General features: G+C 40.0%; 2 protein-coding genes across 4 annotated transcripts in view; one reads left to right on the top strand and one right to left on the bottom strand.

Annotated features, from left to right (window-relative positions):
• LOC137653772 (solute carrier family 25 member 45) overlaps nt 1-18,963 on the top strand; it is a 54,622-nt gene extending 35,659 nt beyond the window's left edge. For all 3 annotated transcript variants that reach the window (XM_068387404.1, XM_068387403.1, XM_068387402.1), the window contains exons 7-8: nt 18,166-18,251; nt 18,777-18,963. In XM_068387404.1, the coding sequence (XP_068243505.1) occupies nt 18,166-18,251; nt 18,777-18,956 (266 nt within the window). In that variant the 3' untranslated portion in view covers nt 18,957-18,963. The remainder of the gene's footprint in view (nt 1-18,165; nt 18,252-18,776) is intronic.
• A 3,675-nt stretch (nt 18,964-22,638) lies between these two features.
• Nucleotides 22,639-27,742, bottom strand: part of LOC137653771 (ubiquitin-conjugating enzyme E2 J1) — a 39,205-nt gene continuing 34,101 nt past the window's right edge. Inside the window, exon 5 of the mRNA XM_068387401.1 lies at nt 22,639-27,010. Within this exon, the coding sequence (XP_068243502.1) occupies nt 26,606-27,010 (405 nt within the window). The 3' untranslated portion in view covers nt 22,639-26,605. The remainder of the gene's footprint in view (nt 27,011-27,742) is intronic.

The following is a 27,742-nucleotide window of genomic DNA, read 5'->3' as shown; positions in this document are numbered from 1 at the left end:
GCCACCAAATACCTTGATAAAGCTTTTAACTACTAGAATTTTTTACTGATACATGGCTGCAGATGTTAGCAACGAGAGCACAGTAAAAAAAAAAACAGGGTATTTCTACTATGCCATATGGGCAGGACATAAGTAAAAGCTTAGAATGAAATGAGACCTTACAGAGAATCAGTCATTTGATCTGAGCAATTGAAAATGATTAAGAAGGAGGTTTTCCCAACTTTATCAAGAATGGGAAAGCTTAGATTCTGAGCAATGGGTGCTATCTGTGGTTTAAAGAGTTTTTAATCTGTCTGACCTCAAATCCTCCGTTGACCAAGAAACTGATGCCTTTGCCATGTTATTCAAATAATTCAGTGGGGGTTCATATTTTGAAAAATGTTATTTTCATTAGTAAAATAAATTTCTGAATATACTTACCCAATAATCATGTAGCTGTCAACTCCGTTGCCCGACAGAATTCTACGGAAGGGATACGCCAGCGATCGCTATACAAGAGGGGGGTGTACTCACAAGCGCCACCTGTGGCCAGGTACTGCAGTACTTCTTGTTGACACCACCTCAATTTTTCCTCGGTCCACTGGTTCTATGGGGAGGAAGGGTGGGTCAATTAAATCATGATTATCGGGTAAGTATATTCAAAAATTTATTTTACTAATGAAAATAACATTTTTCAATATTAATCTTACCCGATAATCATGTAGCTGATTCACACCCAGGGAGGTGGGTGAAAACCAGTGTACATGTATATCAAGAAGCTAAGTATCCCGTATTTCATATTATCAGTTATTCAAAATAACAATGAAATTATAAGTACCTGGTAAGGAAGTCGACTTGAGCCATTACTCTGCCTTAAATAAGTTCGTCTTCCTTACTGAGCGCAGCGTTCCTCTTAGGAGGCTGAACAACTCTAAGGTGCTGAAGTATCAAGGGCTGCAACCCATACTAAAGGACCTCATCACAACCTTTAACCTCGGCGCTTCTCAAGAAAGAATTGACCACCCGCCAAATCAACAAGGATGTGGAAGGCTTCTTAGCCGACCGTACAACCCATAAAAAGTATTCAAGAGAAAGGTTAAAAGGTTATGGGATTATGGGAATGTAGTGGCTGAGCCCTCGCCTACTACTGCATTCGTTGCTACGAATGGTCCCAGGGTGTAGCAGTACTCGTAAAGAGACTGGACATCTTTGAGATAGAATGATGCGAACACTGACTTGCTTCTCCAATAGGTTGCATCCAGAACACTCTGCAGAGAACGGTTCTGTTTGAAGGCCACTGAAGTAGCCACAGCTCCCACTTCATGTGTCCTTACCTTCAGCAAAGCAAGGTCTTCTTCCTTCAGATGAGAATGTGCTTCCCTAATCAGAAGCCTGAATAGTAAGAAACTGAGTTCTTAGACCTTGGAAAAGAAGGTTTCTTGATAGCACACCATAAGGCTTCTGATTGTCCTCGTAAAGGTTAAGACCTTTTTAGATAGTACCTAAGAGCTCTAACTGGGCAAAGTACTCTCTCCAGTTCATTCCCCACCAAGTTGGACAGGCTTGGGGTCTCGAACGACTTAGGCCAAGGACGTGAAGGAAGCTCGTTTAGCAAAAACCGAGCTGCAAGGAACATGTAGCCGTTTCAGATGTGAAAACAATGATCCTGCTGAAGGCGTGGATCTCACTTACTCTTTTAGCTGTTGTCAAGCACACGAGGAAAAGAGTTTTTAATGTGAGGTCCTAAAAAGAGGCTGATTGGAGAGGTTCAAATCTTGATGACATAAGGAACCTTAGGACCACGTCTAGATTCCAGCCTGGAGTGGACAACCGACGTTCCTTTGAGGTCTCAAAAGACCTAGGGAGGTCCTGTAGATCTTTGTTGGTGGAAAGATCCAAGCCTCTGTGGCGGAAAACCGCTGCCAACATACTTCTGTAACCCTTGAGAGTAGGAGCTGAAAGGGATCTTACTTTCCTTAGATGTAACAGGAAGTCAGCAATCTGGGTTACAGTGGTACTGGTTGAGGAAACTGCATTGGTCTTGTACCAGCTACGGAAGACTTCCCCTTGAGACTGATAGATTCTGAGAGTGGATGTTCTCCTTGCTCTGGCAATCGCTCTGGCTGCCTCCTTCGAAAAGCCCCTAGCTCTTGAGAGTCTTTCGAAAGTCTGAAGGCAGTCAGACGAAGAGCGTGGAGGTTTGGGTGTACCTTCTTTACGTGAGGTTGACGTAGAAGGTTCACTCCTAGAGGAAGAGTCCTGGGAATGTCGACCAGCCATTGCAGTACCTCTATGAACCATTCTCTCGCGGGCCAGAGCGGAGCCAACCAACGTCAGCCGTGTCCCTTTGCGAGAGGAGAACTTCTGAAGTACCCTGTTGACAATCTTGAACGGCGGGAATGCATACAGGTCGAGATGGGACCAATCCAGCAGAAAAGCATCCACGTGAACTGTTGCTGGGTCTGGAATCGGAGAACAATACAACAGGAGTCTCTAGGTTATCGAGGTAGCGAACAGATCTATGGTTGGCTGACCCCACAGGGCCCAAAGTCTGCTGCAAACATTCTTGTGAAGGGTCCACTCTGTGGGGATAACCTGACCCTTCCGGCTGAGGTGATCTGCCATGACATTCATACCGCCCTGAATGAACCTCGTTACCAGCGTGAGCTTTCGATCTTTTGACCAGATGAGGAGGTCCCTTGCGATCTAGAACAACTTCCACGAAAGAGTCCCTCCCTGCTTGAAGATGTAAGCCAGGGCTGTGGTGTTGTCAGAGTCCACCTCCACCACCTTGTTAAGCTGGAGGGACTTGAAGTTTATCAAGGCCAGAAGAACCGCCAACAACTCCTTGCAATTGATGTGAAGTGTCCTTTGCTCCTGATTCCATGTTCCCGAGCATTCCTGTCCGTCCAAAGTCGCACCCCAGCCCGTGTCTGATGCGTCCGAGAGGAGACGGCGGTCGGGTTTCTGAACAGCCAAAGGTAGACTTCCTTGAGAAGAAAGCTGTTCTTACACCACGCGAGAGAAGACCTCCTCTCTTCGGAAACAGGAACTGAGACCGTCTCTAGCGTCATGTCCTTTATCCAGTGAGCAGCTAGATGATACTGAAGGGGGGGGAGGTGGAGTCTCCCTAACACGATGAACAGGGCCAGCGATGAAAGTGTCCCTGTTAGACTCATCCACTACCTGACTGAGCATCGGTTCCTTCTCAGCATGCTCTGGATGCATTCTAGGACTTGGAAGATCCTTGGGGCCGACGGAAAAGCCCGAAAAGCTCGACTCTGAAGATCCATACCCAGGTAGACAATGGTCTGGGATGGGACGAGCTGAGACTCCTCAAAATTGACCAGGAGGCCCAGTTCCTTGGTCAGATCCATAGTCCATCTGAGAATCTCCAGACAGCGACGACTTGTGGGAGCTCTTAAAAGCCAGTCGTCTGACGGAGCCGGACACAAGATCATGGTACTGCTGCACAGTCTGTGAACTGTCAACCATGGGGAAGCGAGGAAGTACAGTGACAACCCGAAGCTGTCTAGACTGTCTGGGTCGTACAGACAACTCCTTATCGGGTTGCTGAGGTTGCCGCACTGCGTCACAACAAGTCACTTCTGCTGGTTGTTGAACGTCTTCCCAGTGACACACTGACTCCGTAAACAAAAAATCCTCTAACAAGGACTAAGCTTGGACTGCATGTCTTGCAACACAGCTCAAGGTCTATGGGAGCAGGTGTGGTAACAGACGGGGTTAGCGACTGAAGTGGAACCATTACCTTCCCTGGAAGCATGTTATGCTTAAATAAAAGTCCATAGGAGGCTACGCAGCTAAAGGCTCCTCTCCAAATGACAGAGTCCTCAAGGGAATATCAGAAGGAGGGAGAACAGCACTTTCTCATCTACAGGGACCATATCCGAGAAAAGCTAAGTTCTCTCAGTGAGGGTTTCACTGGTGCAAAAGCAGCAGACTAGAAGGCAACGTTATGAAACTGCTTGACAGTCTAGTGAGTTGGCAACAACCAAAGATGTGTGACTGAGAAGCATGCAGTAAGGTATGCAGAGCATGCTGTATGCAGAGCATGCTGTATGTAGAGCATGCTGTAAGGTAAGCAGAGCATGTTGCATGGCGTGTAACATTTCTCAGAAATTCCATGACCAGTGCTAGATTGAGTAATATCGCATTACTGTCCATTGAAAGTGCACGTGCCGAGGGAATTGATTAGACTGTTTTGTTGATGAATTTGATAGCCGGCATGATAATCGTAGAATTAAGCTGCACTAAATATACGTACTATAATCTACTTCACCTCAGGAAAGGGAAACTCGCCCTGTTGGCAACACTGCATAACTTCATGCATGCTTGCATGGGGTTTTAATATCAACATAATATTTACATTACATTCATAACTCATGATTCATTTTTGTTTTGAAGGTATTTTTGCCATATTTGCGATTTTGTTAAAAATGTTATTTTCATTAGTAAAATAAATTTTTGAATATACTTACCCGATAATCATGTAGCTGTCAACTCCGTTGCCCGACAGAATTCTACGGAAGGGATACGCCAGCGATCGCTATACAAGAGGGGGGTGTACTCACAAGCGCCACCTGTGGCCAGGTACTGCAGTACTTCTTGTTGACACCACCTCAATTTTTCCTCGGTCCACTGGTTCTATGGGGAGGAAGGGTGGGTCAATTAAATCATGATTATCGGGTAAGTATATTCAAAAATTTATTTTACTAATGAAAATAACATTTTTCAATATTAATCTTACCCGATAATCATGTAGCTGATTCACACCCAGGGAGGTGGGTGAAAACCAGTGTACATGTATATCAAGAAGCTAAGTATCCCGTATTTCATATTATCAGTTATTCAAAATAACAATGAAATTATAAGTACCTGGTAAGGAAGTCGACTTGAGCCATTACTCTGCCTTAAATAAGTTCGTCTTCCTTACTGAGCGCAGCGTTCCTCTTAGGAGGCTGAACAACTCTAAGGTGCTGAAGTATCAAGGGCTGTAACCCATCACAACCTTTAACCTCGGCGCTTCTCAAGAAAGAATTGACCACCCGCCAAATCAACAAGGATGTGGAAGGCTTCTTAGCCGACCGTACAACCCATAAAAAGTATTCAAGAGAAAGGTTAAAAGGTTATGGGATTATGGGAATGTAGTGGCTGAGCCCTCGCCTACTACTGCATTCGTTGCTACGAATGGTCCCAGGGTGTAGCAGTACTCGTAAAGAGACTGGACATCTTTGAGATAGAATGATGCGAACACTGACTTGCTTCTCCAATAGGTTGCATCCATAACACTCTGCAGAGAACGGTTCTGTTTGAAGGCCACTGAAGTAGCCACAGCTCCCACTTCATGTGTCCTTACCTTCAGCAAAGCAAGGTCTTCTTCCTTCAGATGAGAATGTGCTTCCCTAATCAGAAGCCTGAATAGTAAGAAACTGAGTTCTTAGACCTTGGAAAAGAAGGTTTCTTGATAGCACACCATAAGGCTTCTGATTGTCCTCGTAAAGGTTAAGACCTTTTTAGATAGTACCTAAGAGCTCTAACTGGGCAAAGTACTCTCTCCAGTTCATTCCCCACCAAGTTGGACAGGCTTGGGGTCTCGAACGACTTAGGCCAAGGACGTGAAGGAAGCTCGTTTAGCAAAAACCGAGCTGCAAGGAACATGTAGCCGTTTCAGATGTGAAAACAATGATCCTGCTGAAGGCGTGGATCTCACTTACTCTTTTAGCTGTTGTCAAGCACACGAGGAAAAGAGTTTTTAATGTGAGGTCCTAAAAAGAGGCTGATTGGAGAGGTTCAAATCTTGATGACATAAGGAACCTTAGGACCACGTCTAGATTCCAGCCTGGAGTGGACAACCGACGTTCCTTTGAGGTCTCAAAAGACCTAGGGAGGTCCTGTAGATCTTTGTTGGTGGAAAGATCCAAGCCTCTGTGGCGGAAAACCGCTGCCAACATACTTCTGTAACCCTTGAGAGTAGGAGCTGAAAGGGATCTTACTTTCCTTAGATGTAACAGGAAGTCAGCAATCTGGGTTACAGTGGTACTGGTTGAGGAAACTGCATTGGTCTTGTACCAGCTACGGAAGACTTCCCCTTGAGACTGATAGATTCTGAGAGTGGATGTTCTCCTTGCTCTGGCAATCGCTCTGGCTGCCTCCTTCGAAAAGCCCCTAGCTCTTGAGAGTCTTTCGAAAGTCTGAAGGCAGTCAGACGAAGAGCGTGGAGGTTTGGGTGTACCTTCTTTACGTGAGGTTGACGTAGAAGGTTCACTCCTAGAGGAAGAGTCCTGGGAATGTCGACCAGCCATTGTAGTACCTCTATGAACCATTCTCTCGCGGGCCAGAGCGGAGCCAACCAACGTCAGCCGTGTCCCTTTGCGAGAGGAGAACTTCTGAAGTACCCTGTTGACAATCTTGAACGGCGGGAATGCATACAGGTCGAGATGGGACCAATCCAGCAGAAAAGCATCCACGTGAACTGTTGCTGGGTCTGGAATCGGAGAACAATACAACAGGAGTCTCTAGGTTATCGAGGTAGCGAACAGATCTATGGTTGGCTGACCCCACAGGGCCCAAAGTCTGCTGCAAACATTCTTGTGAAGGGTCCACTCTGTGGGGATAACCTGACCCTTCCGGCTGAGGTGATCTGCCATGACATTCATACCGCCCTGAATGAACCTCGTTACCAGCGTGAGCTTTCGATCTTTTGACCAGATGAGGAGGTCCCTTGCGATCTAGAACAACTTCCACGAAAGAGTCCCTCCCTGCTTGAAGATGTAAGCCAGGGCTGTGGTGTTGTCAGAGTCCACCTCCACCACCTTGTTAAGCTGGAGGGACTTGAAGTTTATCAAGGCCAGAAGAACCGCCAACAACTCCTTGCAATTGATGTGAAGTGTCCTTTGCTCCTGATTCCATGTTCCCGAGCATTCCTGTCCGTCCAAAGTCGCACCCCAGCCCGTGTCTGATGCGTCCGAGAGGAGACGGCGGTCGGGTTTCTGAACAGCCAAAGGTAGACTTCCTTGAGAAGAAAGCTGTTCTTACACCACGCGAGAGAAGACCTCCTCTCTTCGGAAACAGGAACTGAGACCGTCTCTAGCGTCATGTCCTTTATCCAGTGAGCAGCTAGATGATACTGAAGGGGGGGGAGGTGGAGTCTCCCTAACACGATGAACAGGGCCAGCGATGAAAGTGTCCCTGTTAGACTCATCCACTACCTGACTGAGCATCGGTTCCTTCTCAGCATGCTCTGGATGCATTCTAGGGCTTGGAAGATCCTTGGGGCCGACGGAAAAGCCCGAAAAGCTCGACTCTGAAGATCCATACCCAGGTAGACAATGGTCTGGGATGGGACGAGCTGAGACTCCTCAAAATTGACCAGGAGGCCCAGTTCCTTGGTCAGATCCATAGTCCATCTGAGAATCTCCAGACAGCGACGACTTGTGGGAGCTCTTAAAAGCCAGTCGTCTGACGGAGCCGGACACAAGATCATGGTACTGCTGCACGTCTGTGAACTGTCAACCATGGGGAAGCGAGGAAGTACAGTGACAACCCGAAGCTGTCTAGACTGTCTGGGTCGTACAGACAACTCCTTATCGGGTTGCTGAGGTTGCCGCACTGCGTCACAACAAGTCACTTCTGCTGGTTGTTGAACGTCTTCCCAGTGACACACTGACTCCGTAAACAAAAAATCCTCTAACAAGGACTAAGCTTGGACTGCATGTCTTGCAACACAGCTCAAGGTCTATGGGAGCAGGTGTGGTAACAGACGGGGTTAGCGACTGAAGTGGAACCATTACCTTCCCTGGAAGCATGTTATGCTTAAATAAAAGTCCACAGGAGGCTACGCAGCTAAAGGCTCCTCTCTAAATGACAGAGTCCTCAAGGGAATATCAGAAGGAGGGAGAACAGCACTTTCTCATCTACAGGGACCATATCCGAGAAAAGCTAAGTTCTCTCAGTGAGGGTTTCACTGGTGCAAAAGCAGCAGACTAGAAGGCAACATTATGAAACTGCTTGACAGTCTAGTGAGTTGGCAACAACCAAAGATGTGTGACTGAGAAGCATGCGGTAAGGTATGCAGAGCATGCTGTATGCAGAGCATGCTGTATGCAGAGCATGCTGTATGTAGAGCATGCTGTAAGGTAAGCAGAGCGTGTTGCATGGCGTGTAACATTTCTCAGAAATTCCATGACCAGTGCTAGATTGAGTAATATCGCATTACTGTCCATTGAAAGTGCACGTGCCGAGGGAATTGATTAGACTGTTTTGTTGATGAATTTGATAGCCGGCATGATAATCGTAGAATTAAGCTGCACTAAATATACGTACTATAATCTACTTCACCTCAGGAAAGGGAAACTCGCCCTGTTGGCAACACTGCATAACTTCATGCATGCTTGCATGGGGTTTTAATATCAACATAATATTTACATTACATTCATAACTCATGATTCATTTTTGTTTTGAAGGTATTTTTGCCATATTTGCGATTTTGTTAAAAATTTATTGCAAGGAATATATATATATATTTTTTTTTTTTTTTTAAGTAATAAGAATAACCTCCATTATCATAATGTTTGTGTAGGCATACATGTATATGATTACAAATGCAAGTTATGAAAGTAATGAGGTGTTATTATTGTCATTTGTTATTTCAAAGTTGAATGGGAAGAGGCTCAAGTTGAGGAGAAAGTGGCAGATGCATGCGTTGAGGTGGCTGACTCATAGCATCAGGTTCCTGCCTTAAGAGTTGCGCTTGCCTCAAGGGTTGAGGTGGCTGCGCAGAGAGAGGCTCTTGACTCACGAGTTGAGGTTCTTGAGGTGTGAGCTGCGAGAGTTGAGGTAGCGGCTGCGCAGAACGCAGTTCCTGTCTCACGAGTTGAGGTTCCTGAGGAGCTAGCCTCAAGAGTTGAGGCTCTCGCCTTGAGGAAAGTTGAGGTAGCAGCTGCGAGAGCTGAGGTGGCTGCCTCAAGGATGGTAGAGGTTGTCGTACCTCAAGATGTTGTTGCCTCGAAGATGGTCTAACTGCAAGAAAATCTTGCCTCAAGGCATAAGACTCCTGCTCCCATTGTTGAGGTTGCCTTAAGGAAGGTTGAGGTTGCTGCACAACGCTGGTAACTGGCAACTCCGAACGCGGTAAGGTAGCTTAAGGAACCTCAACTTCGTACGCCTGGCAGACTGGACTGCGGTGAGGCGGAGCGCTCGCAGGAGGAGGTGTAACCTTCTCAGCCTGAAACTCACGCATTAAGACCGCAAGCTGCGACTGCATGGACTGCAGCAAAGTCATCTTGGGATCAACAGACGATAAGGTCTGTTGAGGCAAAGCCTTAACAGAAGATGAGGTCTGTTGAGGCATCGCCTTACCTCTCTTAGGAGGTGTGCAGTCACCTGATGACTGCGGAGAGTCAGAGCTAACCCAATGACTGCATCCGGGTTGTTGAACTCTAGAGGACTGGACTTTACGTTTAAGAGGTCTTGAGACCTGAGTCCAGCGTTTTCTCCCCGAAATTTCTTCTGCAGACGAGCAAAATAAGGGCTCAATCGTCTGCGGGTGGGAGTGACGGTCTCTGTAAGACACGCCCGCAACCACCGAGGATACTTCTGTGCGCCGATCAAGGCCTGCCGAACCCTTTTGCCCTTCGACATTGCTTCTCCCCTGGGCTTGGGAGCTTGCAAGAGGTCCCGGACTGGGAGGACGACTGGCACGCACAGAAGTACCCTCACGCACAACACTGACACACTTTGCGCTAATCACTTATCACTTTTGATTTTCTGTTTGCACTTATTTCACTGAACTCGAAACTTTAAGTGGTTTGTACCTGAAACACGCAATTCTATCCTTCCTTAAAAGTTAGTAATTGCGAAAACAGAATTACAATGTAACAGAAAAATCTAATGAAAGATAAATAATTCAGTGGCTGGAAAGAGACTAAACACTAGATCAAATAAACTACGTTTAAAATCTCTCACCGCATAAAGCTTGAGAACAAGAAAAAACTCTAGAAACGTTTACCTTCTTCCCCTAAAGAGACTAGGGAGAAGAGCAAAAACGATAACAACGTTACTCGCTTGAACGAAACGTTTATCCTCCTCTTTCTCCCTCCGTCTCTATCTCTCTCTCTCTCTCTCTCTCTTGACTTAGAACCTGAGAGAAGAGCCCAATCATATATATCGTTAAAACATATTATTGTTAAAGGAAAAAAAACTGAAATATTTCCCAAATAAAAAGTTCCTTTATTAGAATTAAAACCATTAAGCTAAGAAAGAATGAACAAAACGCTAGAAACGGTTACTCTTACTGCAACGTGACACCGTGAAAATTCTCTCTTTATCGTAACGATAGAGCGCAAGTTGAACGTTCTGAACGTCAACAACTGCAGAGACAAAACAAAACGTTAGTTCAACTTTGAAAACAGTACGAGACTATCAAAGAAATTCTTTCAAAAACATTAAAATAGCATAATATGTTAACAGGTAAAACCGAAATGACGGGCTCAATGTTAATTAACTTCGGTACCAAGAAAAGACCGCCTACTATTAGGAAAGGTCGAATATAAACAAATATAAAAATTAATTTTAATAAGTTTATAATAAAAGGAAGTTAATCGAAGAGGCCTATAAAAGGCGGAGAGATATAAAATAAATCTATAACTTTTGTTAAGCAAAATTAAGAAAGAGAGTCTATACTCTCTTAGACACCAACACTTCCGTCTAAGGGAAGGGTCGGCCATTTAAAGGTGAAAGAGAGTTCATACTCTCTTCGTCACCATAATTAATCAAATTAATTCCAAAAGCTAGCTAAGCTAATAATAAAACTTCCTGAATAGCGAAAGCTGAAATCTTAGAGCAATACTTCACCAAAAACCGTGAATAAGACTCCAAAATTATAAGCGTATCCATGAACGTCTTGCCGGAAGCACGACAGAGGAAAAATTGAGGTGGTGTCAACAAGAAGTACTGCAGTACCTGGCCACAGGTGGCGCTTGTGAGTACACTCCCCTCTTGTATAGCGATCGCTGGCGTATCCCTTCCGTAGAATTCTGTCGGGCAACGGAGTTGACAGCTACATGATTATCGGGTAAGATTAATATTGAAAATAAAGATTGCAAAGTTTTTGAAGAATACACCCTCAACAGTCCAAGGGATAGTAAGGAAAAAATTAATGGGATATTTTGATAGACTTGACAGATACATAATTTCACAGTTCTATTCTGCAAATTTACGGAATATCCATTAGTTACTGAATGGTCTCAGGACAAATCCCCTAAACTTCACCAGGATGACAGCCCTCATCTTGAAATGGATGAGATTTCTGTGAATCAGGTTTCTTTTGTACCTGAATGACTAGCTATTTTTGAATGCTTCAATAAAAAGCATTTGGGTTCAACAAGTGTGCCCATTTAAAGTGGAAGTCCCACTCAGTTTTAAAAGGGATCTTTTGATTCCACTGACTGATTGATTTAAAGTTTTCTAGCATCCTGACATCTATGGTCATTGAATTTGATTTCACTGAGGATTCTATATTTAGGAATGAAAGTAACCACAATTCCTTTTCAAGGAACTTTCCATATCATTTAAATCTGCACTGTTACAGAGAACTGATTTAGATGCAATCTGTATTCCAGTAATGAGAAACCAATTTCAACTACTGAACTGGTGAAACAATCCTGATTGGTTATCCCAGGGAGTGTCTTTAGATGTGTGGGTTCTGGGGATCTATCTTTTCAAGAATGCTTTACAAGGAGCACAATTCCAGATTATCTCCCTCTAGCAGACTTTTAGCAGTGTTCAAGGTCAGACTCAGATCTCGCTAGTAATGGGAAAGTGCCTGCCAGAGCTTCCAGACAACACGGGGTAACAAGGTCTGAATTCCTACCTGGAATAGTGGATATCAACTTGGATGAAGATGAGGGGAGTAATCCTTCTACCTCAGTTAATTTCAAGGATAATGAATGCCAAAGATTGAGAAATTAATAAATTCATCTAAATGAATGATCTCTACATCATTATACATTCATAAATTTGGAATTTGTGAAAAAACCAAAGCTGACATGATTGAGATACAGTGAACCCTCGTTTATCGCGGTAGATAGGTTCCAGACGCGGGCGCGATAGGTGAAAATCCGCGAAGTAGTGACAGCATATTTACCTATTTATTTAACATGTATATTCGGACTTTTAAAACCTTCCCTTGTACGTAGTACTGTTAACAAACCACCCTTTAATGTACAGAACACTTAATGCATGTACTACAGCACCCTAAACTAAAACAGGCACAAATATTAAAGGCGATTTTATATCATGTGTTTCCTAAACACCTAAAAAGCACGATAAAAAATGGCAACCAATGTTTTGTTTACGTTCATCTCTGATCATAATGAAGAAACAAACTCATTTAGTGTACACATATATGTACGTATGGTTAGTTTTTGCATCGATTATATTGATTATACAGTACTGTATGTTGATTTTTTTATTACCAATGTTTTAGTTTACGTATTTTTCTTAGGACTTCCAAATGAAATCTTTTTCTTTATGACGCCGCCTGAAACGACGGCGTGTACGCTCAGTAAACAACCACGCTCAGAACAAACAAGGCATTTAACGCGCATGATGATAGTGATAAATAATGATACAGTACATACAGTATTTACAGTAAAAGCATTTACAAAATATGTTACCTTACAAATATAAATTATACAGTACTTGTACGTAGCAAAGCAGGAAAACAATTTGAGAGAGAGAGAGAGAGAGAGAGAGAGAGAGAGAGAGAGAGAGAGAGAGAGAGAGAGAGAGAGAGAGAGAGAGAGAGATTGTTTTACGTACGTAAATGTAAATTTTAAACAAAAAAAATATGATAGGTTACAACATGTAGACTTTTAAAACCTTCCCTTTAACTTAATGCATACAGTACGTACATTACTAAACTATAAAACAGGTTAAAGTAAAAAATAAAGATTGTTACTGTACTCACCACGAAAGAAGTTCAAGAAAAACTTGAATGACGATGGCGATGAATTTGCTGCACAGTAGAAATGATGATGATGAAGCTGATGATGTGTTCTACTGTGCAGTCAATGATAGTATTTTACGTCTCTTCAGACGGAGGTGTCTTTTCCTGGGACACCTCTTCAACTTCTTCAATTTCTTCCGAAGGCGTACTAGCAGGAGGAACTGGCTCTTTTTTGCGAGGCTGAAAAAACATTGTGATCGGAAGTTGTTGCCGCTGCTTCTTTTTTCGATCCAAGAGCATCCTGTAGGGAGTCGTGATGTCATCAACCTTGTTGCAGAATTGCATCGAGCGAACCATATCCTCGTCCCACTCTTGCAACATTTCTTTCGCCTCCTTCATATGGTTGCAGAACTTGGCGAGCCGTTCTAATGTTAAGCCCGTTTCTTCGACATTTTCTTGGGTCTCTTCCTGGGTACCCTCACTCTCTTCCTCACTTGCCGATTTCGTCAGGTCTTCGAGGTCTGCGTCAGTTAGGGGCTGGGAATGGCAGTCCAACAACTCGTCGAAGTCTTCAGTCGTCATGTCGCCAAACCCGTCACCCCCAATTATGGCAGCCAACTGCACAGATTTCCGTATTGCAGAGTGTTAGATTTCCGACGGAGTAAATCCCTTGTCGTCGTAAACAATATCGGGCCACAGCTTCTTCCAGCTCGCATTTACGGTTGCAGGTTTCATCTCTTGAAGTGCCTTTTGAATATTCTGCAGGCACGTGGCTATGGTGTACTGCCGCCAGTACGCCTTCAAGTTGAAGTCTTCATCCTCGTCATCTTGGGCAGCATCCACACACGCAACGAGGTCCGCCAAGGTATTCTTCGTGTAGAGGGCCTTGAACGCCCTGATAACCCCCTGGTCCATTGGTTGAATTAATGACGTGGTGTTGGGTGGCAGGAACTCAACCTGAACGCCCTCACGCGACAGGTCAGTTGCGTGTCCACCAGCGTTATCCATAAGGAGAAGGATCTTGAATGGCAAGCCCTTCTCTAAGAGATATTCATGGACTTGCGGGATGAAACACTGGTGGAACCAGTTGGAGGTCAGCATCTTCGTAATCCATGCTTTTTGATTATGCATCCAGTACACGGGAAGGAGATTCTTATTTTTGTTTTTCAAAGCGCGAGGATTTTTCGACTTATAAATAAGCCCCGGCTTTAACAAAAATCCAGCAGCATTGCCACACATCACGAGGGTAACGCGATCCTTGAATGCCTTAAAGCCAGAGGCTTTGGCTTCCTCTTTGAACAGGAAAGTTCGCGACGGCATTCTCTTCCAAAACAAGCCGGTTTCATCCATATTAAAGACTTGTTCCGGCTTGTATCCACCTTCAGCGATAATGTTCTTGAAAGTCTGGTTCACGTAAGTTTCAGCAGCGGCAGTGTCAGCGGAAGCAGACTCCCCATGCAGGGAAACGCTTTTCAGGGCGAAGCGTTTCTGAAACTTCGCGAACCATCCTTTGCTTGCGGAAAAACGTTTCTGAGGCTGGGAATCAGTGGATGTCCCTGGTTGAGGATCATCTGCATCATCATCATCTTCAGCATGGTTGCCGTCGTCCTCTTTAGGTTCCTTTGCAGCAAAATTCTCATACAAGCTCAAAGCCTTTGTTTGGATGGTGTTCGTATCCAACGCTATGTTCTTCTTCCGGCAGTCGGCAATCCACACAGCTAAAGCACCTTCCATGCGTACGATCGTTTTATTACGCGTTGTAACGACTCGCTTCGCTGATCTGCTAAAGGTGATTGCAGCAGTCTTTCTAATGTTCGCCTCGTCCTTCTTGATGTAGCGAACGGTGGATTCGTTGATGCCAAAATGGCGGCCGGCGGCCGCGCAACTTCTACCATCTTTTAACATGTCGAGAAGCGTAACCTTCTCAGCTATCGTCATCATTCTTCGGTGGCGTTTAGGCTCACTACCAGCCTTACTAGAAGCAGAACGCTTGGGAGCCATTGTAACAGAAAGTTCAACAAAAAGTTCAACTTAAAACAGTCGCACACAGCACAGATTAAACTTCACAAAGTTAAGAACGTCTACTCAGCAATACGCGGAAAGAGAAAGTGAACGATGCAGCCCCGCGAGAACTTTGATGCTGCGGGTAGAAGATGCGGGCAAAACACCAATCACAGGCTAGATAACAAAACTTGAGTTTTGATTCGTCATCTATCAGCGCTTGAACCAATCACAACCCGTCTTAGTACTATGGCGCGTTGGTTACTCATAGAAGATGCCCCCGCGCATACTGAACGTACGTAGATTAAGTACAATACAGTACCGTAATAATAATAAATAATGATAATAATACTGTACAGTAATAATAATAATAATAATGATTAATAATAATAACAATAATAATTTTATTAACAACAACAACAATAATAATAAAAATTTACGTACGTACGCTATTTTACGCCTCTCTCTCTCTCTCTCTCTCTCTCTCGTACGCTTACAGTACTTATTCGAAATGTGATTTTTGCAACAAAGAATATTATTGGATGCAGTACTGTACTACGTACGTATACATACAAAAGATTCATGGAAAAGAAGCACATCCATTACAGTACACACCATTCTAATATGGTATGACTGCATCTGATTTGCGTTTCATGTTCGATTTAATTTTAATACGTACTGAATTATCGTATGATCACATTCTCTTTTCGTGTTTTATTTCTTTCTGTGCTGAATTATATATCATATGTAATGCAATGAACAATCAGTAAGAGCAGATATTACTAATTACAGTATTAATGGAATTACAGGTAACAAAATATCGTATTTGGTTATCTTCAGATTTCGCGGTATTTTCGAATTTTCCGGAAAATCCGCGATATGTATATATATATGGGTTATGGGAAAACCCCGCGAAGTGGTGAATCCGCGATTGTCGAACCGCGAAGTAGCGAGGGTTCACTGTAATGTTCAACAATAGATATTTTGCTCACTTCTTCCAGATCCTTTAGCAAGAAAATTGTATCATTGTTACATGACTGGTCTCAATGGATTGCTGTGTTTCATCCTTTCCTCATGGTTTGAGCTATGATAAACAAATACAGTGTGTCTGTGAACAGAAGGATGATTAGTGGCTCTCACAAGCAAAGAGTGGTTAACAGATGGGTAACCTCTGTTGTTGGAACAGTTTCAGAGAACATACTTAGTTTCCAAGAGACAGTCAACTAATTTATCTTTATTAAAGGCAACGGAAAGTTTATTTTCATTGACGTAAATCAACAAATGCTTCATTGACTACAGTTTGTTTAGATAATGTTAAATTTTTACATTTTTTTTCATGAATGAATAGATCCATGCTGAATACAGTACCATACTCAAACATCTTGGTTTTGAGTTACTCACTTCAGGTATTACAGTACTGTATTGCAGATGTATTTGGATCTTTCATATTAAAAATACTCTTGCAACGATTTTTTAATTATAGCTGTAGCATTACAATATCATAAGAGTTATCGTTTTGAACATTTGAAATGTATCTCTTGTTAAAGATCTCACAGTTAAGACTATTTCTGTTAGCTAGCGTCCGCTAAACTCATTAGTGGACCACAAAAGCCTCCTGGCTAGTACAGTGGTAACGTGTTTGCCTCGCATTCCCGTGGCAAGAGATCGATCCCCGCCCAGGGCCGTGAGTTTAAACTGTTTACTGGGGAGGCTACTGCTGTGGTAGGGCACCACAATGGGGGGTTGGGCTTGCCCGGCTGACGTTCTGGTGAGCATCTATTCTGATGGAACTGGAACTGAAACCAGACACCTTTAACCTTTAAAAGCTTTTACACATAATATACGTTTTGGAGAAAATAGGATGAATTTCATCTCTTTTACCTACATTATGAGATAAGAATGATTTTAAGGCAAAGGTTTTGCCTTACATTTTTTCATATTCCCTCACTGGAAAAGAACACATTTCTTTGTCCTGTTAAGAGAAGCGAGGTGTTATAGGGTCAAGAACTAACATACTGTACTAGAGGCCTAAGCCTATTGAAAATAAATAAAACAGGAAATTTTTAGTGTTAGGGTATACAGTTCTGTACGTCTATATAAAACCAGTATTCGAGAGAGAAAAGCTATATGAACATTATGCAAGAATAAGAATAATAATCTTCGCAAAATTCAATTACCCTGTTCATTAAATGCACCATGTACTGTATTGTATAAGCACTTCAAAATATACTGTAAGAATATTTAAGTTAATATATTTATGAAGACTTTGAGGTATTGAAAATGAGGGAATAAATAATCACAGTTCCTCTGTGCTTTACTCCCTCTTTAAAACCATCGATTAACTAATAGTTTTATGTTCGTATGATACAGTCACGGTATGACAACGAAACAAATCTCTAACAGATTTAGTAGATTTGAGAACAAAGCCCACAGAAGGATATTGGGAGTTAAATGGCAGGACAGTATTAGAAATGAAACTATAAGAGAGATTACTTGAGTGCCTTATGTGGATGATATCATGATAAGGGATAGAAAGAGATGGTTTAGGCATGCTCTTTGCACTCCCCAAGAGAGATTACTCCCTGAACGTTCAGCTGGGCTCCACAAGGCACTAGAAGAGTTGGAAGACCCAGGCCTACATGGCTAAGGACTATGAAGCGTGAAGCAGATGATGAGTGGAGAAGTATTGAATTAAAAGCTCAAGATAGGGACGGCTAGCGAAATCTAACCAAGGCCCTTTGCGTCAATAGGCGCAAGGGGAGATGATGATGATGATACAGATTATACTTTTCTTAACTGTAAAGGTATAGTATGGACTGTTATAAAAAATACAGTACTGTAGAAGGGCATTAATTATATATTATAATTTTATCATTCTAAAAGGGCATAGCTAGTCTTGCATTCACTTCATGTATTTTGCAAATAACAGAATCATGTACATGATACTGTATTGTAAATCTAATAATATTCTATTACATAATCCTTCAACACTGGCCTGCGCCAATCTATAATAACATGACCTTCAAGAATATAATATATTGTATTATCCATCTGATTACTGTATCATGCACTTGATTCTGGAATACAATAAAAAATTATATCACTCGCTCTCGTAGGTCCTGAATTACACTGTTTTCTAAATACCTTTATGTTATAAACCTAAGTACTACCATTTAATATTTAAAATCTGTTCATAATCACAGCCAATTCTTTATCAGGGGTGGTATCGTGGGCTTCAATTCTTCCCATAGATGTTATCAAGTCCAGAATCCAGGGTGACGATCCAAATAATCCCAAATACAAGGCAAGTCTTTAATTCAAATTAAAATCACAAATTTTTAAGTAATTTGTATTTTTCCTAACATACTTACCTAGAACTACCTTCTTAGGCTATGGGTTCTTAGAAAGAGGGATACTGTTCTTAGCAAGTTGGTGCGGAAGTTACCAGACAGAGAAGCGAGGAGACTGAGGAATTCCTCCGTGTGGGGAAACGACATTTTCCCCATCAAGTTGGTGGAGGATACGATGGAGAAAGTGAGGAAGGTGAGGTCCGCGTCTCTCACCCTCCTCACTTTCTCCATCGTATCCTCCACTAACTTGATGGGGAAAATGTCGTTTCCCCACACGGAGGAATTCCTCAGTCTCCTCGCTTCTCTGTCTGGTAACTTCCGCACCAACTTGCTAAGAACAGTATCCCTCTTTCTAAGAACCCATAGCCTAAGAAGGTAATTCTAGGTAAGTAACCGTGTTGGAACAAATGGCAGTTTCTTGAGCTATACGCCGCACTTTAGTTTTGCTAACAACTCACCGCAAAACTTTGGCTTTACAGAATGCAATCGACTGTTTCGTCAAGAGCTACAGAGAGGAGGGGATACGAGTGTTTGGAAAAGGCTTCACAATGATGTGCGCGAGAGCATTTCCAACGAATGCTGCCATATTTCTTGGTTACGAGACTTCGCTTAGCCTCCTCAGAAGATTTTCAGGTCCTACTGTAAAAGACGCAACATAAAAAACTAAACAAAGTTACGTTTATTATCCTTAATTATATCAAGTGTAGTCACTTTTTATACTGTACTGTAATCCTTAGTGTAGTACTGGTAATGGTACCTTGTGACATGGATTATATGACTGCTTGCTGTAATTTAAAATTACAGAATTAAAGTCATTCAGTATACCTATCTATCTACCATGGCACTTTCCCCAATTTTAAGATAGCCAACATAAAAAAAAGAAACTAAAGGGGATTTTTTCCTCATCGTTCAGTCTTGTCTGAGGAAAGACTCGGCCAAGTTTGGTCGATACTGCTAAGATGCCACAACCCACCCTTCCAATTATTCCACCACAAAGGAAGCTTCATATACTCACTCCCCTACTGCCGTTACCTCAGCGGTCACCAAGGTAACGTGAAATAAATCCGATTTTAGCAACAGTAGCAGCCAAATAATACGAAAAGCACCACAGATGCTTCTAGTCAAATTGTGATTGAGAACAGGAATAACAACCACATCTGATAAAAAAAAACACTTGTAAAAGGCTACTAAATATTACAAGAACCTTAGTTGTCCGCTGTATGCAGTGATTCGTCAAAATGAGTACTATTTCAAATTAGCCAAACAGCCATAAACCTGTTGAGTAGAAAACAGACCCAAAAAAAGGAATTGCCTCACATGGAGAGGAAAGGAGGCTAAAGTAGAGATGTAAAGACGACAATCATATTTAAAGAAAGAAGCATTTAAAAACTTCCTCAAAGACAGTGTAAATTATATAAGGTCTTATAGGAAATATGGTGGGGCACCTCTATGGTTCACAGTACTGGCTAAGAGGTCACCATTTGTAGTAAGAACATTATTCAGCATGTAAAACAACTCGGAAACCTCAAAGAGCAGTACTATAGTACTATAAATTCAACTAAAGTTAAATAAAAGGGGAATTAGTAAATGCTTGTAGCTTAATCCATTAATATGAGGTACAATATATTTATCATAACAAATAATTATTAAATATTAAGGGATTCAACACTATGGCAATTGATACCAAAAAAGGATGCTCATTTTATCACAGGAGTAGCACGAGTTATCTAGAAAGAGGCTTGGCAATAAATGGACAACAACTGTTCGTTATTGAAGTGATGTTTGTGGATGACAGCTAAAACAATCTCCAATAAAGTTGCTTGTAATTACCAGTTAACTTTGCCTGGATAATAAAGGTTCAAGAATATCCTAACAGGCAAGATATCTGAAGCAAATGGCCCTGATGCCACTAGCTCCAAGAATTTATCGTCAATAGGTCCATTTGACCAGACCACAGAGTACAAAGGCTACCTTATTATGACCTGACCTTAAAATCATTTCACTGACCAATTACAAGATCTCTAATCAGAAAATTGAGCAAACATCCTCACTGGTTCTCAATATTTAATTCTTCACAATAAATTTTAAACTAAAAAATAGGTGACGAACATAAGATTCATCAATTGGAAACTATCAGATTGGCTGCAGAAAGATCAACAAACCTTTATAATAAGGCACAAGGAAGAGAATATACCATACCTCTAAGGATAGTGAAAAGGAATTTAATGGAGTACCGAGACAGATAAATGAACGTGAACTACAAAGGTTGAGAGTACCAGACGGACATGTCAAGTTTATCATATTACTCTACAACAATACTAAATATAGACAGAAGGTAGAAGGGATTCATCTTCAAAACATCCAGATTGATTGCTTGATTTGAGGTTTTCTGGCATCCTGACATCTACCAAAACATCCAGATCTACTAGCAATAAGAGCATCATGGCTTATAGATGATGTCCCTTTTCTAATGGTGGTTCATGAATGAGAGGCAAGATAAAATAATGTCCTAGAGACTGATCATATACACATATAAAAAGGATCCATGCCCTTCCTCCAAGGTAGGACCAGGGAAGGCCACGCAATGGCTCCTGATGACTCACAGGTAGACCTATAAGTTCCACCAAATACCCCTTCCTTGCCCACAAGGATAGCGAGGTTGAAGACACTAAAAGAAACTATCAAGCACGAATGGATCTCGAACCCCTATCGAACAGCTTGCCAGGTAGGGATAATTCAAATAGGTTACAGTAAACATTGTCTAGGCTAGTTGTTGCGAACAAGTTTGTATAAACCATGATGAGATTAGATAACCATTGCTATATATAAAGCTTGCAGTAATTGCAAATCACCGAATATACAGCATATGTATAAATAATACAGGTTTTGCACCTATGCTCATCCGTCCAACATACGTGTCAACCAATACGAGTACTAAAATAATAAAATTTTACATTTACACAGCATTCAAATACTGAAAAGATGAAAAAACCACATGGACACCCAAGAAGCTTGTTTCCTGAATTTTCAAGCAATGCACGGCATAGTTTATTAAAAAAATATCCTCAAAATGTTGTGCCAGTGTTATTGAAGTACAACAAAATTTGGGGGATGGGGTCATTTATATATTTAAAGAATTCTTTCTTGAATTATAAGGCCATAAGGTAACACATCTGAGCACCCACTGGAGATTAACAGGCACTGTCCAAATATGCTCAACAGAGTACAGTACAGTACTCTACTGAAAGTCAAACCTGGCATTAAAATACTTATCACAACCACATTATTATCATTACAGTATTATTAATAAAGAAAGGAGTTTTACCAGCCCAATGAGTCAAGCTTGATTCTCACAGGGCTGGCCCGAAATAAAATCAAGATATAAAGAATTATAGGTTTGTCAAATTTTAATTGATAAGGAAAAAAAATAATCGCAACCACAAGTTATTCAAATTCTCAGGGCGAGGAAATATAACGGCCAACGTTTACGATCAATAGGAGAAGGCTGTCGGTACTCCTTAGAGGTACACAAGCACATTTTTCAATGACATGCCGATTCACCATTTCTTAACGTCCAAATAGTTTTATACCCATTTCCTAATATATTGGTTTATAAAAAGAAGACTTGTTTGTGTAACTTTGCTTTATTTTTACAAATGGAACACAACCAATGCAAACTACAGCATAGTTTGCCATTACAGTACTCCTACTTGATACACAATTATTCAATGAACTCGTATGAAAGTCCAGTAAGCTCAACTTGTATACTTACGCAAGCTTTTGAGGAGCATGTTAGTTTTCTTATCTTGTACTGAGTATATATTTGGATATAGATATTGATTTTATATATAAAGGATATATACAGAAGTATATACAGTAGAAGTCCGTTAATCCGGGGAAAAAAAGGATCAAAGGGGAGATAAACGATATATGTTGTACCCGCTATTGGTCATCAAAAAATATTCGTAAAACAAAGAACAAAAGTCAAATATATTTCTATGACTATATTTACTGTCATGATCTTTCAGAATATTTTAATGAGCATATAAACATGATTATTTGAATAAAAACATTGAAAGAATACAATATATTGAATGAGTGGATATGTTTATGTGGCCTAGGCTAGAGTACTGGTTACAATGTCTTTAATTCAGGGTAATGAATCACCGCTTGCATATAGCCGAGTATAATAGCAATCATATGTGAAACTAAGCCATTGTCGTGTAACCAAATTACAATAAAGATTACAAAAACATAAATGTTACATTAATGCTCGTTTTTTTTGTTTCTTTCCATTATGTAGTGCAATAACTTTTATAAAATGTGAGAGAGAGAGAGAGAGAGAGAGAGAGAGAGAGAGAGAGAGAGAGAGAGAGAGAGAGAGAGAGAGAGAGAGAGAGAGAGAGAGAGAGAGAAATATGTGGCTAGGCTACTGGGAGACAAGGTAGAGGGCACACTTGCAATGTAAAACTGGTAAAATCTACATTTAACAAGTTTGCAGTTTAATTTTCAAGGCACTACTATAACTTACTATATACCTGTACACATTTTACTAGATTTTCCCTATAGTATAACCAATTTTTATTACCCCATACTCATGTTCCAAAAACTTTATATTGTTACTTGCTATCAATATATAGTACAGTACTTGCTTATATTTTCAGTTTCTCGCATAACCAATTTTAATTTCATAAATCTTCAACGAAGCTATTGCAGAATTTATGAAAAAAGATATAGGAGCCAGAAAGCACAAGAGATTAGCACAAATGTGATAATGCAAAGAATAAGGGATTTTTCCCAGCTTGAGTAATGGTAGGCTATTTAGTGCCTTTTATCTTTTTTATTGATCGTCCCTTTGGTGGTAGCAATAAACATTTATTGGGTTGTGGTGAATGTCTTCTCTATAATTAAACAGTACTGTACAGTAAATTAAAAATATAACATGAAAAAATATGACAACTGCCATATACTGTATACCTTTGACCAATTGTGTCCATATTTTTTATTTCTTACTGGATTTAGTTTACTAGTTTCCTTAACTATTTACATCACAATATGTAATTTTACTTACATTATTGTAAATAAGAAACATTAAAATATGTACCAAATACCTGCAAATTAGAACAAATAGGGGCAAATTGTACTAAAATATAGAGGCTAATAGGCTTTTTAAAAACTTACAGCTTAGAATTAAAACCTTTCAGACAAACTCTATGCCACGAAATCAAAATTGCATGACAGGAATATGGCTGAATAAACATATCGATAATTTGTAACAAAGGAAAGTTACCAAACTTGAGAAAATGCAAGAACACTAGCTAAAATTATGTGGATTAGTTCATTCTATATTTATGGTCATTCAATAATAACCTTCTGGGTATAGCAGTACTGGATAGCCCTCGACCAAGAACATGAAATGGTTTGCTGTGTATATTTTCAGATATAATACAAAATATTGCATTGTTTCCTCTGTCATGGGGAAACTTTCATGTATAAAGTAAAAAAACTGCTGTAGGATATACTGCATATCAATAACAAATGTCAAGTAGTTTTCACTCTACATCTGCATTTTCAGTCGTTTATGTAGGACTAATTAAATTCTGTTCACATACTGTATTTAAAAAATTATCATTCACTATTATCTTGTTCTTGTTACTGTTGCTGATCACAAAACTTTTTTTTTTCAAAACATTATTTTGAATATCTAAATGGGTAGCATAGCCCAGCCTAAATGTAGAATACCTTTAGTATCTAGACTCAAACTTTATTGATAGTACATGATGAAATTATGATTACCGTACTTTGAATAAAATAATGTTAATATATTGTTGAATGCCAGTTGTTTATAGATCATCCGTGACTCAAACTTTATTGATAGTACAAGATGAAATTATGATCACCGTACTTTGAATAAAATAAAGTTGATATATTGTTGAGTGCCAGTTGTTTATAGATCATTCGTGTTTGTCCATTTCACTTCCTAGTGTTATAAATACATCTTAACTTCCTTTATAGCATACCTATTAATAAAAAGCCCCATAGTGTATGATTTATTTTGTTTTGATAGATATCAAGGGGCAAGAAGATAAACACCGTGCAACAGTAAGTTTAGATAAGATAAAGAAATACTGTACTGTACATTTTCATCTATACCCTTATCATTAAGGTGGTCAGTGTATAAATAAAAACAATACCTAGCACTAATTTTATTACTATAAAGAAATATGACACTACTATACTTAACAGTGAAAATTTCATGCTTCCTAAAAGGCTTTTACTCGTTTCCATATGGCAAACAGCAGAAAAGTGCCCGACCGGCGGATCTAAAGAGGAATGGGATTTACGGAAGTCATACCAGTTGGTTGGACAAACTAATAGATGCCGGAATAATGGACTTGTACTGTATGAATGACTAGACAGAAGTCAATATTCAATAACTTGGATCCATCAATAATAACAAACCTTAATTAAGATACATTTCAAATGATATAGTTTAAAAGCTTCAAGAAATTTATAGCAATGAAATAATTAACAAGACTAAAAATCAAACCATTAATATTTACATCTGGAGAACTAAAAAAAAAAAAGATACAGGCTACTCCAAATTTGCTTATCAAAAGCTCTGTCAATATCAAAACCATCATTCCTTTTTCACACAAAGAAATATAAAAACATAATTGTATATGAATGAGGTGGATTACCATATAGTTTTATGTTTCCCATGTGGTAAAATCCTAAATGAAAAAAGAAAAAAAAATCAATGAGTCAACTATGAAATTGTGTTATTTCAATCCTTTCAATTCCACCTGCCATAGAAAAAACATTTCACTCAAATACTACAAATTTACAACCATCTTATTGGATAGCCAAATAATAAACTTCTTTAAGTCCTGAAATTTATATCATAGCCTTCTATACTTTATACAGATTCTTCAGGATTCTAGATAACCTTTCATAAAAAAAAATAAGGAAATAAACTAAGTACTCACGATAAAGTTTAGTACTCAAATATACAAAATTTAGATGCACAATGTTAGTTTTAACCATGCAGACAGCATCAACATTAATTAGAATATAGTCTCTCTCAACCTCTGTGACAAGGATCTTACCTTTCTCCAGAAAAACATTAATAGACTTCAGCTCCCAGAGCCCACCACAGAAATCTACTTAAGGCAGAAGTGGGAGGGAACTAGAAAAACTTCTTGAACTAAACCACCTACACCGAAATAAACAAATCTTTTACTGGCCTTTCCGTTTTACTACACAAAGTATCTGTGCAATATCACACACAAAATCTTGATTAGATTTCCATGAAATCAAACAATGGTAAGATTTCGATTTCATCATGTTTGGCCATATTAAAATGCAAGCAAGCAGTGGCCAAAGATGTAGAGTAGGTAAATATTAAGGGAAACATCCCTTATCTTATATCACTGCAATGCCAAGAGTCATATGAAATTTAAAAGCAACTGTGCTCCAAAAACATTACAGAATCTTTCAATATGTGGAAAATCTAAACAATATTAAGATATAACAAAAATGTACTTAACAAATCAATAAGATGAAACCCATGATCAATAGCTATTATTACTTCAACCAAAATGAAATATGAAGTCTACAAGAGCATAAGTATTAAATATAAAAGCCCTCAAGTCAAATAATTTCCATACATATTTCAACCTTGCTGTCAATATAATTAAACAAAAAAAGGTACTTCAAAAGAAAATTAAACGTATACATTATAATTTTTTTTAGCAAAAATATAATCCAAAAACTCATTCTTAAGAATTATACCATACCCAAAACACTTCCTTTATTTAGTCTGGAATGCACAACACAAAGTCAACGCCATCAACACGTACTGTAATGAATAAAAGTATTCAAAGCTATCCCACAGTTTACGACATAATATAAAAACGGTATGCATTACCTCAAGTACCTCTTACCTCCATAACAATAAAAAATGCCTTCCTGACTCCTATTCTATCCATTCAATACAACCAAGAAAAAAAAAAAAAAAAAAAAAAGTCTTCAATCTCTTGTTTGATATTTAAATGGAGATCAACTCTATCCAACGATCTACTCAGTCATGCAATAAACATAGGATGATGCTCGCTATTTTTCCCTATTGGGGCCCCTGGGCTTATAGCATCTTGCTTTTCCAACTAGGGTTGTAGCTTGGATAGTAATAATAATAATATAACTTAAACCATTTCAAAAAAAAAAAAAAAGAAGCCTACATAACAAAGAACTGGCAACAGTATAAATATAATACATAAAAGAAAGGTGGATGTCAAGTGTCCAATGTTTACAAAAGAACATCGTCCAGCTCCTCATTCACATCACTTTCCAACAGAAAGACTCTTCTCAAGACCAGTGCTACAAACAGAATAATGGCAGAAGAGAGAATGGTGTTATAGAGATATCCAGAACTTGAGGTATGACCCAAGTTTGAAACCGTGGTTCTGGAGTTGGGGTTGGCAGTATTGCGAGGCGCTACTCCCTCCATGAGTATCTCCTGCACAGGATCAGCTGGCTGCTGCTGCTGCTGTTCTGGAGCTGGTACGCCACTTCCCGGCAATGTAGCCTGACTAGTCGCTTGGGGCAGCGAAGCGTCTTGGTCTCCGCCGGATGTGCCGTGGGAGAGATTTTCAATGGTGGCCTCACTTGAAGCTCCGGAAGTATCCGTGTTCTTGCGTTCTTTGTCTTCTACCTGTGATACATTGAACGGTTAAATCCTCTGCCAAAAGAATCTGGACACCTTAATCTATAGCTGCCTAAACTTCAGGGTGGACACTACTATGACACATAATGAAATCATTTGGTTGGAAAATTTAATAGTTGACCATAGTATGTACTGAACACTTTTGCATTTCATTCTGTTTGGAAATTTAATAGTTTACCATAGAATATACTGTAAACTTTTGAATTTCATTTAGTGAAAGATTGGATAAAACTGCCTTCATAAATTCATACTATGTTCCCTTTTTTAATATACTGTACATTAAGGGTGGGAGGAACTTAGAGAGTAGAGGTCACCCCCCCCCCCTCTTTTTTTTTCTCTTTTTTTTCATTTGTTGATGTCGGCTACCCTCCAAAATTGGGGGAAATGCCTTGGTATATGTATGTATGTATGTACATTAAGGGTAAGCACTGATCACCAAACACTTAAATAATTCAAAATTACTATTAAGAGCTCTGAACATTTTAGTCTTCAAACTTAAAATATTTCAGATAATATAATTCTGTGAAGAACAAACTTATTTATAAAGCACAACAAAAATCCCTTTTGTACACAATATACAGTATACTTTATTGTAATTCCCAAAATACCATCTTTAAAACAAAATAAAGACACCTAGAATATTTGCTAAACTTTGACTATTACAAGCAATTTCAAGCTAAATATGAGTACACAATAACTGCCAACAAAACCACAATTTTT

Source organism: Palaemon carinicauda, chromosome 14, assembly GCF_036898095.1.
Source record: "Palaemon carinicauda isolate YSFRI2023 chromosome 14, ASM3689809v2, whole genome shotgun sequence".
NCBI classification, from domain to species: Eukaryota; Metazoa; Arthropoda; class Malacostraca; order Decapoda; family Palaemonidae; genus Palaemon; species Palaemon carinicauda.
This window is presented reverse-complemented; position numbering and strand designations above follow the sequence as displayed.